The following is a 14,528-nucleotide window of genomic DNA, read 5'->3' as shown; positions in this document are numbered from 1 at the left end:
TGTGTAGCCCCTGAATCTAGCAACGCAAACGTGGAGTTGTCTCCAACTAGAATTCTCCCTGCACGCAGAAAATTCCCAACAGTTTCATACCACTACTTAATCTTCCCCAACGAGTCACTACAAATTCCTAACTCTAATCATAAGTAAAACATGCTTCCTATTCTAACATGCAGTTAAATAACCCAAATAACAAGAATTCCAAATTAAAGACTAAATTTTCAACCAAAGGAAAAATTATTAAAACACTAGGGATAGGATGTACCGGTGATCAAGGAGGTGTCTGGATCTACCTCCTCAGCTTGCATCACGAACACCCTACCAGCGGTGTTCTTCTTCCTGGGGCAGTTAGCTATCTGATGCCCCGGCTCTCTACAGTGGAAGCAAACTCCTGCTCCCAATAGGCAAGGTCCCGAATGCATCTTCTGGCACTTCGGGCAAGTAGGATGAGCTGTGGCATTAGGGTCCCCGCCCCTCGGCTGCTGCGGCCTCTGCTGCTGTGGCCTCTGCTGCTGATTCGGGCCCTTAGCCGGCCCTGTATACTGCTTCTTCGCAGGAGGCTGCGAAGATGGACGCTGGTATGCAGCCTGAAACTGCCTCTTCCCCTGCTGCTCCCTCTGGATCTCTCTCCGACCCTCTTCGGAACGCAAGGCTCTACTCACTGCAGACTCGTATGTAAGGACATCTGCCATACGCACATCATGCCTGATCTCAGCCTTCAGGCCCTCCACAAACTGTCGCATCTTCTCCTGCGGACTGTCCGCAATCATGGGCACAAAGTGACAGCCCCTCTCAAACTGGCTCACATACTCCACAACAGACCTGTCCCCCTGACGGAGACTCATGAACTCACGGATCATGCGGCTGCGCACATCCTCAGTAAAGTACTTGGCGTAGAAGATACGCCTAAACTCCGTCCACGTCAGTGTGGGCAAGTGAACTCCCCTAGCTGCACCCTCCCACCATAGGGCTGCATCCCCTCTCATCATGTATGTCGCACAGTTCACCCTATCGGTGTCTGTGATCCCCATGTAATCAAAGATGGACTCAAGAGAGCGAATCCATCCCTCAGCCACCAAAGGATCGGTGGTCCCAATAAACTCCTTAGGCCCCTTCTTCTGGAACCTCTCAGCCACGTCCTCCTCATGGGATAGTCTGGGACGTGCAGCCTGCTGCTTCAACAGAGCAGTAATCCCCGCCATCATCGTAGCACTGGCCTGCTCCAATGCTGTCATAGGGTTCTGCGGAGGTGGCGGTGGAGGTGGAGGTGGAGGTCCCCCACGTCTATTCACTGGTCTGGGAGGCATTCTGCACCACCACATATTTATTTACGTAAATCGCCATGCATAACTAAGTGTTTAAAATTAATGCTAACTTAAATTCTAGAAATTAAATCATGCTATAAACATTTAAAACTTACAGACCGGTAGCGTGGATTTCTGAGCTCGCATAGCAGTAATGACCCCTCAGAGGACCGTGCTCTGATACCAACTGAAACGACCCTAACTCTATAATAAATAAATATGCGGAAATTTTTTTTTTTTTATACTACTAAATAAAATATGTACATATATGCCCATACATATATGCACAGAATAAAATATTTAAAATAAATACATGACTAAATAAATAAACAATTAAATACTTAAGTAAAATGCATTCTTTAAAATAAATATCAGAGTCAACCCTATAATTAAAAATATACTGCATAAATAAAATGAATAAAAAGTGTGCATGTACTAAAAATATTTAATAAAATATTCAAAAACCTCAACCCTCGAAAATATTTAAAATGTATCATAAAACAACATGTATGGTGACTCAGAAGCTGTCACGGTCACGGGGCCACTGCTACATGTCTGCTCATACGTCCTCGCCTCCGGTGGGTACAATGTCATTCCCAACGTACTCACCTGCACCATACCAGTGTAGTGAGCCTAGAGGCCCAACATGCTAACATAGCAAGGGTTTAAAATAATTTAAATCAATTTAATACTAATACATACATATACATGAATGAGCATGCTTAAAAATTTCATAACATAACTTACTTAAATAAACATAAATAACATAATACATAACATTATTGAGCAATTCATTTTCTAACATAGCATGGTTGTATCCGTAGTGTAACCTTAAATCATACATTAAATACTGATCAGCGTGGAAACCTACGTACGTGGCCGGTGACGAATCACCTCTTAAATTGGCAGTAAACTGCCCTTCAATCATATGGGGACAAGTCCCCCTTAAATTGTCACACTACTTCAACTTCCAACATAAAATATTTTTATTGCTCAACTTAAACATTAAATCATGCATAAAATATTATTTCATGAATGCATGTACTTGAATAAAATGTGTGTCCTTCATATATATTTAATTTAATTTTCTTACTAACATATAAATATTAAAATAACTTAAATGCATAAAAATAATTAAATATATATTCAGGACACATGCAAATTTTCTCATGGATGGTACTGGACTGCTGGCCCTAACACTCAAGCCCAATTACTTAAATCTGGCCCATTAACACTGAGACTGGCCCATTAACATACTTAAGCCCAATAAGATTATTCTAAGCCCAATAAAATAATTTAAAGCCCATTAAACATCATAGGCCCAAAATAACTTAATCTGGCCCAATGGGCCCAAAAACCCAAAGACTGGCCCAATAACTTTTATGGGCTCAAAAGCCCATAAAATTAGTGGACTAACTTAATTAAAATTTTAAAAGTTCAAATAAAATTATTTGGGAGTCCAAATAATTTTATTTCAATTTAATTGACTCAAAAACCCATTAATTCATAACATATTTTAAAAATAAAAAGACTCGAGCCCGGCCCACCAATCCCAGACCCGGACTAACTTAACCCGACCCACTAACCTACTGACCCGACCCGGACCCAAGACCACTACCCGATCCAAACCCACCCAGACCACCCAACCCGACACCCCCATATTCTACCCAGCTCTTCCTCGGCCGTGAGCAGCAGGCTTTGCGGCCTGCTGCCGGCCAGCTCCGGCCACCCACCGGCCGGAGCTCCGCCACCCCGACGTGACCCACGCCCGGACGGTTCCAACGAGCCATACCTTGACCCATCTCGATCCCTACACAGTCCTAGCAAGCGACGCTTCGGAAATCCCGTAAACTTCCAACCTACTGTGCAACCATGGTTTCTCCCGATCGGCCGGCTCTCGACTACGACTTAGACCGGCCTTGGATTGACCCTACGAACTCTATCGCACCTACTGAACACGAGCCAGCAGCCTAGGACCGTCCATGCAAGGAAAAACGTGAGATGAACGAACACAAAACCACCTGCTTCAATCCAACAAAACCCATCGAGTTGTTTTTTTTTTGAAAAATCTGAGAAAAGCTACTGCTCACGCACACACACATATAATCACTAATATGGCACATTAAAATGGAAAGGAACATGCCTTGCACCGTAGAATGGAAAGACGAAGGCGTAGATGACGATTCCGGGACGACGGGGCGACGAAAAACCAACCCAAAAACTTGAGGGGATCGGCTATGGAGTCCTTGAGATTGCCTCGGCCGATGGAGAGGATGATGAATAGTGGGTGTCGGCTGAGCTTAGGGAAAACGTGGGGTTGGGTAGCTTAGGTTTAGGTTTTAATTAATAAGATAGGTTTTAGGTAAATTAAAAATTATTAATAAGGATTTTAATATATAATATATATTGCTTAGAACTCTAATAAAAAAAAAGAATCTGATAAATAATTGAAATTCCCGAAATATTAAATTAAAGGAATTTTAAAAATACTAAAAAGTCAATATTTTGGCTAATTTTGGATAAAATTGGACTCCTAAAATTAAATAAAATTAACTACTAAAAATTTTGAGATAATAAAACTCAAAATAATATTTTAGGACTCTAAAAAAGGCTCATAAAATAATTTGGGTGGAAAGTTGTCATCTCGTCCGTCCACGGTCCCGTCTACGCGATCAAATAATTAAAATACTAAAAATCATAAAAAAAATCACTAATTATGGGTTAAATGCTTAAAAAATTAATTAAATCATGCACAAATAGTTCAAATAATTATTTAACCCATAAATCATAAATTTAAATACTTAAATATCCTAATTATGCATGCGGATTTACGTAATTAAAAATACCGGGTGTTACAGCAATTTCTTGGCGTTCACAGAAACAAACACTCGTAACAACTTTATCAAATCACGCTGAGATTATTGCGCTATATGAAGCAAGCCGTGAATGTGTTTGGCTAAAATCAATGACACAACATATCCAAATCTCTTGTGGATTATCAGTAGACAAGAAGCCTGTGACGCTGTATGAAGATAATGCTGCAGGTATTGCTCAAATGAAAGAAGGATACATCAAAAGTGACAGAACCAAACATATTCCCCCAAAATTCTTTGCCTACACTCAAAGCTTGAGAAGAATAAAGATATTGATATCTGTTACATTCAATCAAGTGAGAACTCATCAGATCTCTTCACAAAGGCACTTCCTACGTCAATATTCAGAAAGCATATATATAATATTGGGATGCGCAATCTACGGAATATGTGAAGAATCACTCATGTTAACATGAGGGGGAGTTTACGTGGCTGCACTCTTTTTTCCTTACTATAGTTTTTATCCCACTGAATTTTTTCTAGTAAGGTTTTTAACGAGGCAGTATAAAACACGTAATGAAGACAGTCATCATATCACGATCATCATCACAAAGGGGAGTGTTGAAAAATATATTATTATTATTATGTTGAATATTGAATATTGAATATTGAATGTTGAATATTGAGTTGTAAAATGTGAAAAATTAGTGTGTGATGATGATGTATTAATTTTTGGACTAATCTCAAATGTGGATATATAAATAGGTCTTCATTTGTGATGAAAAACACAAATGAGTTGAGAGAAAAATATTATAAAGTGTAGAGTTTGATATATTTTGAGTTTTGGAGTATTTATTTTTTACCGTAAATTTTTATTTTTTCACAACATTGGCAAATAATTAGAATAACTATAAAAAAAACATAACATTTTTTCTTTTAAAATGTGTAGTATTTTTCAGTAATTTTTTTTTTTTGATATTTTAGAACAAAAAGATCGATATTGTCATTTTGTGACCGCACCTATAGTTGGGATGGAGTTGGAATTTTATGAATTGCCGATGAGGCTTTGTCTAATTGAATACTACTATTTTTCTAGACACGTTGAATGTATAAAAAATAATGGATAATATAGAATATCATTCTATATATTTCAATCACAAAACTCCTAGTTGATCAAACGATCAAATTAAATTTGTCACACAGATCTTTATTAATTTGGGTCAAACTATAAAAAAAAAAAATTTAATTTTCAATATAAATATCGACTATGTCATTATGTAAAAAATATAGATTCGCGAAATCGTCTAACAAGTCATAAGAGATCTGCTACTCTTTATTTACATTTTATCAAACCAATTTATAAATTGGCAAAAATTCATTACTAAAAGTATATATGCGAAGAATCCTTCAATAATTCAATATTTGTGGAAAAGAAGGCATATACTAAATAGATTTATTTTATTTGATTAAATAAATGTGTATATCATGTCACCCTCTGTGAAAGAAAACAAAAATATCATGATTTTATGGACGTGTCATATATATGTGACCCAATGACTAATATCATTATATAATGTGTGCGAGTGTGTGTATACTAAAAAGATTTGCAAACAGCTCTAATTTTTCCTTCGGATCCCGTCAACACACCAATTCTACCCAATTTCACGATGGAATCGGCAAAATCTGCCTCGAACGACGGCGCCGACGTTGCGCTAGACGACTCAAAATATGAGTCCACAACACTCTGCGTGGCCTCATCTTGGTAGAGGCTAGCATCAGATTGCAACACAGCGAAGCCACCTCTGATGTTCTGCAATATTTGGTTGTCGAATGTATCGCCGCTGCCCCGGTCCATCGGCAACCGAACATTAACGTCTCCGTTTTGCGGGCACTTAGATTTCAACTCCGGTAAGAACTCCGGAATAATAGATGGGTCGGATCCGGCACTGCCGGAGAACGTGTAGAGCCTTGAGGTCATGAAGAAGCATGCTGTGGTACCAATTGTATGTGCAGCTAAATGCAGGAAAAAAAACATTGAAGTTGGAATTCAACTAAATTTATGGGTAAAACTACAATATAATTTTGGTCAGATATGTTTATCACTTTACAATTTCAGACATTTTTTTCGAAAATGTTTACATGACACTATATACGCCAGCTTCACATCAGCGCTGCATTGGTGTCACATCAGCGTCACATCGAAAAAAAGAATAAAATTAGATAAAAAAAGAAAGAAACATAGCTGATTAAAACTGAAATATAAAAATATAGAGGATTGTAAAATGACAAATTTACAAGACAAAAAAACAATTTTCCCAAATTTATTTTTAGAGTTAAAAAAAATATTATATACGTACATCGCATGCAAAACACACTTGTTTCCATCCATATTGAATTAATCGTATGATCACATCACCAAAATTTAAAATTCCCATACTATTACAACAAAAAAATCACAAAATTTAAGCATAAGAAAAAAGTTATCTTACCATAATGATCATTCCAGCTAATTATCAAACAATATTATTTATAAAAAAACCCCAAGGGCGCCCTAATGGGTGGAAGATGAGCACTAACTAGAGGTCAGGAATTCGATTTTTGTATCAACACTTTCTTGAACTAACGTGTCGCATAGGGTTTGTCTAGTGCGATTTATCTGACTAGCGTACGTAGTTTGCAGAATATTGTGTTAATTAGTTCAGGAGTTTACTCAGTGCACACAAAAAAATAGTAGGTTCCCACGTCATAAAAAAATCTTATTAAAAAACATATAATATATATATATATATATATACATATAATTTTTAAAGAAGAAAACTACATAATAAATTACGAACACACGTATACATAAAAAATAATAATTCATACGCACAATTAAACCATGTGCATCGGCCAGATTATTAGTATAGCTAAAATTTTCTTTAAATTTTAACAATAGCTATATACGCATGCATGCATGTACATACATACATACAAATACATACATATATATATACATATATATATATTCGAGTCCATGACATTAACATTTCTTTTCATATATACTTCAAATGTAAAATTAATGAATTGGAAAATTTCAGATGATAAGTATTAATTAACTGCATCATGTATATTTCTATTGATATTAGCTGTATCGAAAAGACCCAACTATAATACATCACATCTAGACACAGCAAACATCAATTTATTATGTAAATGTGGTCTCTTTTTATTATTTTGGTCTGCGTATTTAAAGCCACTAAAACATATAATAACATAAATTAATATAAAAGGTGGACGAGAGTTAACTGAATAATTGAGAATACCACAAATATAAACTAAATAATTGACGCTCATTTAATAACTAGTTGCATCCATTCACATGCATAATGCATTTTCAATCTATTTCAAAAACTATACTTTTTAGGTGTCCTATTTAATGATCACATGCAAAGTCTAATTATCTTCCACAATTTCTCAAATTTCCCCACCATTTCCCACAAGAAACATTGAATGGTTTAAGTCGAATGAGATTAATTTCGTCAAGGAGAGGATACACACACGTGTGTACGTGTATGATTTTGATATTCTTGGCGTATGTGGTGAGAACCATATATTCATGTGAATATCTCATGGTGGGGTAGTTCGATCCTACAGTCGAGGTATTACCCCGTACTGTAGGTGTATGACCAATAATTGGTCACACATCAAAAATCATGTGGGTCCCATATCAATCATGTGAGACCCACAGGATTTTTGGCCAATGAAAGGTCACCAGCTGCAGAGGGGGTAATACCCCTATGTAGCTTCGAACCACCCCTCATGGTGCTCGTAAAGTATTCCTTTGTTTGATACTTTACGAGCACCATGAGGGGTGTTTCGAAGCTGCAGAGGGGGTAATACCCCCTCTGCAGCTTCGAACCACCCCTCATGGTGCTCGTAAAGTATCAAAATACCCCCTCTGCAGCTTCGAACCACCCCTCATGGTGCTCGTAAAGTATCAAACAAAGGAATATATATATATATATATATATATATATATTTATTTATTTATTTATTGTCATGCTACACCATATACATATAAAACATATACCATGTACCACTTAAGATATGCGGATCGAGTTGGTGAAGTAAGGTGAGCACACCAGTGTCAAGAATTGACTCTCCCTATTAACATGGACGTGGAACAACATTTATGATCTAATGCGGTTTATTTTACTAGCGTGATTTATAGATTATTGTGTTAATTAATCCAAAAATCTACCATGTTCACACCGAAAGTGGCGGCTGCGCCGAATCTCATGTCATAAAAACGCGATATTTAATTTACATAGTAAGATGCCATAACACATTATTTTTATAACTTACATTGGATCTAGAACCGGCCATATAATCAGTGGATATAAGTCGATGGACGACGGTATGTTTGAGAACTTATAGTCGGGATATATATATACTTTAGTCCCATAAATTAAAGTTTCATTTTAAGAACAAATGTTCCACGCTCTCGTAAGAGGAAATCGGAGCATTAGTTTGTAATAATTTAATTTCACAGGCCAAAATATACGAAAACCGTTTCACCATGGACAGAATGTGAACACACACACACACATATATAAATTTAGTATTTTAAAATGTCGTTGGAACAGTTTAATTTCCAAGTACCAGCTGAATTCAGTATAAGACAATTAATGTAAGCGTAAAAAAAAAAAAAAAGGGGGAGTGTTTAATATAATTACCACTGAGAATAACAAGATCCTTCTCCGTCAATCCCTTCTCCAAGAACTTGTGTTTAAGCTTCTGAATGGAATCACTGACATCCGGCATATTGTCCGCCATTTTTGTATCAGAAACCATACCATCCCTTCTCCCTGTTTCCACCTCGTACGATGGCCCCTTCGCCTACAAATCATCATTAACAAAATCATATCCCAGAAAATATATATCAGCAATCTGATTAATCAAGAAATCTGCCATTATGGTAGTGTTTGCCAGCTTTTCCGTTTACAAAAATTTTAAATTTTGCGAAATTTTGTTAACGAAAAGTTGAGAGATACTTCTTAAAAGATCTTCCAAACACTTCCTTGTATGTGTTCTATGTGAGAATTATATATATATATATATATACCAATACTATAGCATCTCTGGCGGCCAAAGCAACGATATCTGCACAAGAAACGACTCCGGGGCAGGCCGATTCCAGCTGGGATTTCGCCTTCTCGATGACATCAAACCCTCTAACACCTTGATGCTCGAATGCATTCTTTTCATCTGCTGGGCTTCCATTATCTATCAGAATCGACCCTTCGCATCCCTGAATATATATATATACATATATAATCAATGCACAGTACTAGTGATATATCAGTACTTAATTAAAGAGACTGCACGTGGCCATATATGTGAGAGAGATCGACCTGACCTGAACAAAGCAGTCGTGGAAATGAAGCCTGAGCAAGGCAGGGGCGGCGGTTTGGTCGGAGGCGACGGCTTCGCGCACAACGCCGGTGACTATAGCCTCGACGTCGGGGCATGTGTTGGCATAAAAGCCTACTTGGAGCTGACCTTGCGAAATCCGCACTAAAGTGAGAATTACAATTAATACACAACCATGTGCCATTATTTGAACTAGTGTGCCTTTGTGGATCATGTATTATATATATATATATAAATAAAATTAAGGAATAATAACCTTTAATTTGGAAGGTATAGTTTACTCTTTTGCGTGTAAATCATGTAGACTATATGATAATGGTTCCCTTCAAAATATAAATTGAGCTCAAAAACTATTATCGAAACTTTTCAAAGTGTGTTTGCAAAAAAAAAAAATATGTTTTTATAGAAGTGATATATTAAATTTATGGATCACGAAGAAATGGAATAAAGTTAGAAGTTGTCGGTCATCTTTGAAAATTAGAAGAGTAGTGTTCGATAAATAAAGAATTTTCGTATTATTCATTTTTTTTTTGCTACAATTGTTTTTTTTGATAATTAAAATCACAAACAAGAAGCTAATATTAATCTGGGTTTAAGAAAAAAATCAAAACTCGTTTTTTTAAAAATCCAAGTAGGTTTTCACTGTGACGGTCTCGCATATCTATTTATATTAGACAAGTAGACCTGACATATATTTACAATGAAAAATAATGTTTTTTTACGTTAAAAAAATTGCAAGAGTTGAATCAAATATATAGAAGATACGTCTCACAATTGAGAAAATTTGAAATTTGTTTCTATCTAAATATTTCTAAAAATGGTTTTGGAATTTTAAAAACTTCTTGGTTTGTTACAAGTATATGTATATTCGTGGGACGACTTTATGGGATTAAATAACATGCCCAATATCAATGATAATTGGCATTGGGTGGACTTACTAGTTTAAGTGTTGGGGCCTATTCGTTGTCGAACTGAATTGACTGGAACTTGGACATCATTTGGACCATGATCAAGAAATTGTTTCATATCATTTATTGGATTATAAAATAAAATTTAATTAATAAATTTTTGTATCAGAAATTGCTTCCAAGGGTTGCTTAAGATTAGGAAGTTCGTTCCGAAGAGATTGCTTCAAGTTCAAGATTTGAATAAATTTGATGCAATAAAATCACAAATTTTTTATTTTTTTAAAAAAACTTGGTTAAAAGTATAATCGATTCGTTGAAAATCATATGCTACTGATTTAAAAGGCTGGCCATTATTATTATACTTGCTCAAAAGACACAATGAAAAGGGCTAGAATGAAACAATTTGAAGTCAGTAAATGGACTTGAGGACATATTTTCTCAAACTAAGGTAGTAGAAATTCAAGCACCCGACCGGGTGGTACGTACGTATATGGAGATCGATCGCCCAAGATCTTTAGTCTCTACCCATTCAATTTCCTTCTTAAGTTTTGAAACAAAGATGAAACTAAGTGGAAAATCATCTCCGGAACGTCCGAAAATGGTAGGAAGGGTCCCGGGGTTCTCGGACAGTTCGGACGCACCGAAATGAGTTCGGATCATCCGAACTCAAAGACCAAGTTCGGAGGATCCGAACCCAGCACTTAGGAGGCTCCGAACTCAGCCAGTTCGGAGGCTCCGAACTCCCCCAGACAGCAATGCTAGAAGACTAATCCGCGATTTTTGACAATGTCGGGCATGCAGGTTCGGAGGGCCCGAACCCCAGTTCGGAGGCTCCGAACTCCGACAGATTTTGCCTATAAATAGGGCCATTCAGACAAGAAATTAGATATAAATCAAGTATTCCGAGTGTTCAGTTTATATTAAGCGTTATACAGAGGGCCCTATCGGTAATAGTGAGATTCTAGAATAACAAAGAAGTTGTTATAGTCATCCAGAGTCAGCAATATCAAAGGGCTTACTACTGACGAAGGTATGATCCGGGAATCTATTTAAGTTTTGGGAGTACTTATTAGCTTAGTTAAGGCTTATAGAATTTATGTAGTGATACGGTGAACTTTTGAATATAGGCTTGGAACCTAGGATCCTACTATACTTGAACTAGCCTAGAGGTACGTACACATTGACTGAGATTGCCAGCGAGTATACATGTTTATATGTTGCATTTATTTGGCATTATTATATGGCATGATATATGATTTACCGCTTTCTATATTCATATGTCATGTGCATATACACGTTGAGCCTATACCTGATTATAGAGCCGCTCAGCTCTATACTCAATAGTCTGTCACTGAGAGTACCGCGACGGCGGGGACATTTATGTCTGACTACTCTGGTGTACTTGACGAGTGTGGTTGCACCCAGAGGTTGATCCGTGCGGTGGCAGCACTCATGTGGCGCCTGTACTGAGCATGACTTTTCAGATGACCCTTTACCAGTCATCATGTTGCATGCATCATATTTATACGTGTACTCATGTTTATGTACTGAGCGTTAGCGCTCAACGTCCTAGTTGTTATCTTGGACACCCTATTCCATGGGGCAGGTCGCAGGATGGACGGAGCTGGGGGTTCAAGGCAGGATTAGGGAGCAGGTCTTGAAGAGTTAGTTATACAGCAGGATTCGATATAGCTGTATAATGTTTACTTTTAAGTATTTCGATATGGTTGTATCACTACTGATGAATAAGATTGACACTTTTATACTAAGCTGATATGTAATTTATGGTTATGTTTCCGCACGTTTTACTCTGTTAAGTTATTTTGCTGTATTAAGTTTAATGCATGCTATTAGTTTCCAATTAGTAGGTGATACCATGCAGGGTCACTACATTTTTGGTATCAGAGCCGACCTCTCTTAGTACGGTATGGTTCGGGGACGAACCAAGCGGAAGCTGGTGGGCATGTGACGCCCGGGGCTGAAGAGGCAGGGAGTGATTGCCGGTGCCAAGAGGTTTATCCGTGCGGTGGCAGCACTCATGTGGCGCCGGTACTGAGCATGACTTTTTCAGATGACCCTTTATCAGTCATCATGTTGCATGCACTATATACATATGTTTACTCATGTTTATGTACTGGGCGTTAGCGCTCACGTCCTAGTTGTTATCTTGGACACCCTATTCTATGGGGCAGGTCGCAGGATGGACGGAGCTGGTGGTTCAAGGCAGGATTAGGAAGCAGGCCTTGAGGAGTTAATTATACAGCAGGATTCGATATAACTGTATAATGTTTACTTTTAAGTATTTCGATATGGTTGTATCACTACTGATGAATAAGCTTGACACTTTTATACTAAGCTGATATGTAATTTATGGTTATGTTTCCGCACGTTTTACTCTGTTAAGTTATTTTGCTGTATTAAGTTTAATGCATGCTATTAGTTTCCAGTTAGTAGGTGATACCATGCAGGGTCACTACACCGATCGAGATCGGAAGCTCCGTCGGCGAGATCGAAAGCTCCGATCGTACTCAGTGTACACGTCATCTCTTACGTCAGCAAGGTGACATCATGGCTGACTTAATATCGGGCGATCGGAAGCTCCGAAGAGGGGTTCGGAGGTTTCGATCGTGATCGGAGGGTCCGAACCGGGTTCGGAGGCTCCGAACTGTGTCTATAAATAGGGGATCCGAAATTCATTTTTCTTCGCACCAATTCCTCTCTTCTCTCTGATTCCTAAGCCTTCTAACTCAGATCTAGGAAGATCTAGGCGTCCTACGGTAATCGGAAGTGGCTTAGTTATCTAGGTGTCGTCGCGGAGCTATGACCTAGTTTTGAGGCTATCCACAGCAAAGGGCTAACGACGGACTCAGGTATAGCTTTGGCATCCTAAAAATATTTAGGAGTACGCTTTAGCTTAGTTAAGGCTTTTAGAGCTTTATTGTTGATGCATGGATATTTGCATTGTAGTAGCAGTAGACTGGACTAGTAGGCTTGGAGTATAGGCCAGTGGAGCTAGGTTTATCCAGCACTGTTAGAGGTACATAAGTACTGACCGAGATAGCCGGCATGATATATTTGCATGTATGTTGCATGAGCATGTGCTATATTTTTATCATGTTTTATCGCCTTAGCACATGCATGATTTTACGTATGACTGCATCCGGAGAGATGTGAGTCATTGACAGTCTCCATAGGGAACTATGATCTCATTTTGGACTCGAGTCAGGTATGACAGTTTCCATATGGGGCTTGTATCCTGTTTTGGATTCGGGTCAGGATGGGGTTGGCTCAGCCCTGATATGGAGTGTACGAGTACCCCGCGGAGTCGCTCTCTAGCCAGTACTGTATATTCTCGGCGCCATGAGCAAGTGTTTTCACTTGAGTTTTAAATCATCTGTGTGCACATATTTGTATTTATATCATTGCTTCGTATTGAGCGTTCTAGCTCACGCCCCTGTGTTTGGGTATTCGTTGTGTACCTTGTGGCGAGGCAGGTTTGAGGCTGGACGGTCCAGGCGGCTCTCAGCAGGATTGAGCTTGGGAGGGTGTGAGGTTGTAGAGGGTAGGGATTTATTTACCCTTAACCTTCGATTTGGTTGTATAACAGTACTTATACACTTGTGATATCGTCGGTTGTATTCTGACGATTGGATTTGTTGTATTTTAATTATCCGCACTTTACGCTTTAAGCTTTTATTGCGTGCGTTTTTACTGTAACTCTGATTAGGTAGTGGATCCGGGTTGGGTCACTACATTTTTGGTATCAGAGCACACATTGCACTGGGAATATCGTAAAGCGGATTAAGTAATTATCTGTTCTTATGCAACAGGTGGCAGATTACGATGAGAGCCACGATAGCGGAGGCGGCGGTCATTGGGGCGATCCAGATGATCGTAGACGTCGTCGTGGTCAGCCAGAGGAGCGCAAGCGAGTGAGTATGCGCAGATTCAAGGAGGTTAGCCCGAAGCCTTTGACTGGAGGTGAGACAGCTGAAGAGGCGGAGGATTGGCTTGAGAGGATGGAGCAGTGCTTCCAGGAGTTCCGTTGCACGGCTGAGGATAGGATGGAGATTCTTGCTTTATGCTTGAGG

General features: G+C 38.4%; 1 protein-coding gene across 1 annotated transcript; it reads right to left on the bottom strand.

Moving 5' to 3' along the window:
• Window positions 1-5,622: 5,622 nt before the first annotated feature.
• Window positions 5,623-9,713, bottom strand: LOC140888575 (peroxidase 43-like). Its single transcript, XM_073296265.1, has 4 exons — window positions 9,516-9,713; window positions 9,222-9,407; window positions 8,833-8,995; window positions 5,623-6,127 (listed from the first exon to the last, which is right to left on the bottom strand). The coding sequence occupies exons 1-4, from the start codon at window positions 9,711-9,713 to the stop codon at window positions 5,709-5,711; spliced, it is 966 nt and encodes a 321-aa protein (XP_073152366.1). The 3' UTR covers window positions 5,623-5,708.
• Window positions 9,714-14,528: the final 4,815 nt, after the last annotated feature.

The sequence above is a fragment of the Henckelia pumila genome, chromosome 3 (assembly GCF_033568475.1).
Source record: "Henckelia pumila isolate YLH828 chromosome 3, ASM3356847v2, whole genome shotgun sequence".
In the NCBI taxonomy this organism is placed as follows: Eukaryota; Viridiplantae; Streptophyta; class Magnoliopsida; order Lamiales; family Gesneriaceae; genus Henckelia; species Henckelia pumila.
This window is presented reverse-complemented; position numbering and strand designations above follow the sequence as displayed.

Coding starts and splice junctions, on each gene's coding strand:
- LOC140888575 (XM_073296265.1), bottom strand. CDS start 9,713: ATGGCACATGGTTGTGTATTAATTGTAATTCTCACTTTAGTGCGGATT. Junction 8,996..9,221: donor CCAGAGATGCTATAGTATTG/GTATATATATAT, acceptor GATGATTTGTAG/GCGAAGGGGCCATCGTACGA. Junction 6,128..8,832: donor GGATCTTGTTATTCTCAGTG/GTAATTATATTA, acceptor TCCTGCATTTAG/CTGCACATACAATTGGTACC.